The sequence below is a fragment of the Hylaeus volcanicus genome, unplaced genomic scaffold (assembly GCF_026283585.1).
Source record: "Hylaeus volcanicus isolate JK05 unplaced genomic scaffold, UHH_iyHylVolc1.0_haploid 12149, whole genome shotgun sequence".
Taxonomy (NCBI): domain Eukaryota; kingdom Metazoa; phylum Arthropoda; class Insecta; order Hymenoptera; family Colletidae; genus Hylaeus; species Hylaeus volcanicus.
Window position 1 is genome coordinate 1 of NW_026533114.1, and position 4,084 is coordinate 4,084.

At 51.6% G+C, this 4,084-nt stretch overlaps 1 protein-coding gene across 1 annotated transcript; it reads left to right on the forward strand.

Annotated features, from left to right (window-relative positions):
- Nucleotides 1-1,497: 1,497 nt before the first annotated feature.
- Nucleotides 1,498-3,043, forward strand: LOC128882715 (uncharacterized). Its single transcript, XM_054134442.1, has 3 exons — nucleotides 1,498-1,512; nucleotides 1,596-2,155; nucleotides 2,920-3,043. Exons 1-3 carry the CDS (start codon nucleotides 1,498-1,500, stop codon nucleotides 3,041-3,043), a joined length of 699 nt encoding a protein of 232 aa, XP_053990417.1.
- The last annotated feature ends 1,041 nt before the right edge of the window (nucleotides 3,044-4,084 follow it).

The following is a 4,084-nucleotide window of genomic DNA, read 5'->3' on the forward strand; positions in this document are numbered from 1 at the left end:
GCAGCTCTGTTACGAGTGTGGCCAGCCTCGCAACAGGAACACGCTTATTTTAAAGACAAGGTGTCCACAGCCGAGAGTCGCGTGGTCATGCGAGCTCGCGAGCTAATCTCCTGCTTCCAGCTCAAAGTCCACGCAGCGCAACCTACGCCCACGCAGTCATCTCAAACGATTCAACCAGCCTCATCCAAGACAAGGCTGCCTGAGGTGGGATTCCCATCCTTCAATGGCGATTTCACAAAGTGGGCTGATTTGAAGGACACGTTTACGTCAGTCATCATTAATCGCAAGGACATCGAGGATAGTGATCGACTGCACTATTTAAAGGGGGCAGTCACAAATGACGCAGCTCAGGTCATCTCTCACGCGCAGGCATCCAGCCCCACATTCAAGCAGGCCAGGCAACTCCTCGTTAACAGATTTGAGAATGCGCGGTTGAACATTCGGGCCAGGATTAACCGAATCGTGGAGTTGAAGCCAATGACCACGCAAAGGGCCTACGCCCTAATGAAAATGGCCAATATCGTTGACGAGACCACGCAAGCACTCGCGTCATTTGGGCTGGATGATCGGCACAACTGTTTCCTCATATGCTACCCCGTCAGGCCGCTGGACGCAGACACGCGCCACCAGTGGGAATATTCCCTAAAAAATGTAAAGAAATTTCCTACCTTGGAAAATTTAACGACCTTTCTCGTGGAATACACTCGCATCCTGGCGCAGGTGGAGAAAACCAACGCAGTTCGCGACACTCAGCAGACCACGTCAAGAAACACGCGTCCACCCATGACCACGCAGCTCATTCAAGGTCGTTTCGCTACCGCCCGCGCAACAGCAGTAACACCATCCAAACCTACGCGAGTGGAATCCCATGCACCCACGCAGAAGGTAGCGCCAACACCAACAGACTTATCATCCTCTGCCCGCTTAGTTACTCCACAGAACACGCAGCGCGCAGCTCCACCAGCGGTGCAGTATCTCTGCGCCCTGTGCAGCAAGCAGCACTACCTCTCCTCGTGCCCCATCTTTAGAAAAAGTGCGATGGATGATCGTATCATGGTGGTCAAGGCACACTCGTTGTGTGTCAACTGCCTTGGCCACCACAATCTGCGCAGCTGCCGCACCTCAAAGCGTTGCAAGATCTGTGATGAGCAACATCACACGCTATTGCACGGTGCCGATCTGGGCGAGGTGTTAGTGCCTGGATACTAGCCCACGAAGACCACGCAGTAAGGACCAGGTGCAGTCGTCGATCAGCCCACGCATCGCAGAACAACGCAGTGAACATCTTTAAGGACCACGAAGCACACACCCACGCAGCACACGCTCGCCGAACACGCATACCACGAGTTACGCTTTTTGCAACGGCATTCGCCCGAGTGCACTCAGATTTCGCAGCGCAGCAAGTAAGAATACTCATTGATTCTGGTTCAAAAATTTCATTTATTTCAGAGTCGTTGGCTACCCAGCTTCGACTCAAACGACAACGCTCTGCGCTTGATGTCCATGGAGTTGGTGGGATGAAGACCACGTAGTCGAGTGGAGTAGTCAATATTGCTCTCCATTCAACTTACAGGCCACTCCACGTTAACATCTAGGCCCCCGTTTTGAGGAAGGTTACAGCCAACCTTCCTACTCATCCACCACCTTCAGCATCCCTACCACCTCATCTGGGAAGACTGAATCTCGCAGATCCTCAGTTTCTCTTATCCAGACTAGTGGATCTCCTTCTCGGCGCATACGTCTACGGGCAAATCATCAAGCCCAATATCATCCGACACTCGTCCACTGAGCTCATCGCTCAGCTGTCAATCTTTGGATGGCTTGTAATCGGGCCCATCGAGGGTTCTCAGACTACTCAGAGGACTGTTCATCAGGTGTCGGTCAATAATACCGATTCCCAGCTGAGTGAATTGTTCAGTCGATTCTGGACGCAGGAAGAGCCACCACAGGACACGACACCCTTGCTCACTCCAGAAGAGCAAGAGTGTGAAGATCATTTCGAGACCACGCATTCAAGAGATTCTGAAGGACGCTACATCGTACGATTGCCGCTCAAGATCCATCCCCGAGCATTTGGCAACTCCTATCAGACTGCTCATCATTGCCTTCAGAGGATGCTCAGAGGACTCACCAAGGACGCCCAGTACAATCAGCTGTAAGTACAATCAGCTGTAATCATGGTAAGACGAAACCATGACTCAATAACCAATCCGTTTCAGTACTTTCTTCCACATCATGGCGTTCTGAAGTTGGACAGTTGAAACGCTGGCTGCGCATCAGGGAAGATCTAACCAGTCTGGCCAGACTTTCCATCCCAAGATGGTTCAACACGACGACTACGTCTACCGTTGAACTCCGCGGATTCTCTGATGCGTCATTCTTCGCAATGGCAGCTGTCATCTACCTCGTTATCCGCTCACCATCCACGGGTACCCTCAAACACCTAACCATCCCGAGGTTGGAATTAACAGCAGCGCTGCTCCTTTCTAAATTGATACAGCATGTTCACGCTACTTTGAACATGATTGTCACTCAGACATTTTTGTGGACGGACTCAGAAGTTACTCCCGCATGGATCAAGACGCACCCATCCAAGTGAAAGGGTTACGTACGCAACAGGGTAATCCAAATCCAGGAGATCACGCAGACCTCTCATTGGAGGCACGTACCAGGAACAACGAATCCGGCTGACTGTGCGTCAAGAGGCATGACAGCAGAGCAGCTTCAGCAGCACACTCTTTGGTGGACGGGACCACCGTGACTCAAGAAAACTCAGAACGGATGACCCAAGCAGACAAGTGTAGACGCAGACGAGTTAGGAGCTCCAGAGGCTCGTCCTGCTGTCTCATTTCATATTGTAAAGCCTATGATCAAGGAGTATCCCTGGGAATTAATTTACAAATATTCCTCTGTTAACAGGTTACTCAGAATCACCTCTCTCTGCCTCATATTCACCGACAGACAGCTCAGGCGACGCAACGCTCTGCCCACGCCACTCATCACAGCTGCTGATATGGAGAAGGCCAGAATTTACTGGATTTAGGCCACGCAGTCCTTGTACTTCAAGGACGAAATTGCAGTCCTCGCCAAAGGAACTTCTCTTCCGTCAACGCATCCGTTCACTCGACTGACCGCTTACCTCGACCATCAAGGAATTGCTAGAGTAGGCGGACGTCTTCAGCACTCAGAACTCTCGCACGAAGGTAAACATCCAGCTATTTGGCCTCGTGATTCACGGTTCTCAGCACTTCTCATCGACCACGCCCATCAATAGACGATGCACGGAGGTACGCAATCCACCCTCGCATTTATCAGACAACACTACTGGATCATCGGTGGACGAGCTCCAGTGAAATCGCATATTCTTCGGTGTGTAAAGTGTGCTCGGCAGAGGGGGATCCGTGCCCATCTACTGATGGGTCAACTACCTCTCTGTCGGGTCACTCCATCACGCCCATTCACGCATCGCTTCTCGACGTTGCAACCAACCGACTATCGAGATGGCAGTTTCTGCAGTAACGACTCCAACAATTTCGGAAACTCTAGTCCACGCAATATCTTCAGCGATTCCAGGCAATTTCAAAGTGGCATCACCCTTCCAACGAGATCAAGGTAGGCTCACTCGTTCTCATTACTGATGAACGCTTGCCCCCAGGTAAATGACCCATGGCACGGGTCTTAAAACTCATACCAGGCAAGGACGGATTAACCAGGGTGTCGAACTGAGGACAGCTACGACCACGCTCATTCGACCAATCGCCAAGTTGGCTGTACTTCATCAGCTTTTTCAAGACAGCGCAGCAACACAGCATCAGCAACCCTCTCAGGACCACGCAGATCCTCAGAATACATCAACGACCAGTCACTAATGGGGAGAAATGTTAGCGATTCAGCGTTCATATCGCGTGCCGATCGCGATGGTAACTCACAGGTGTGCCGTTGCCGATGGCGGCAGCACCTCCCAGGCTCTCTTGTCTACGCAGCGCTCTCGCCACGCGGTAGCCGGCATGCGGCATGGGAGACGTCATTGCCTGTTTACGCGTTAAACGATACACACGTGTTCTTAGAAAGTTTCAGACGTTTT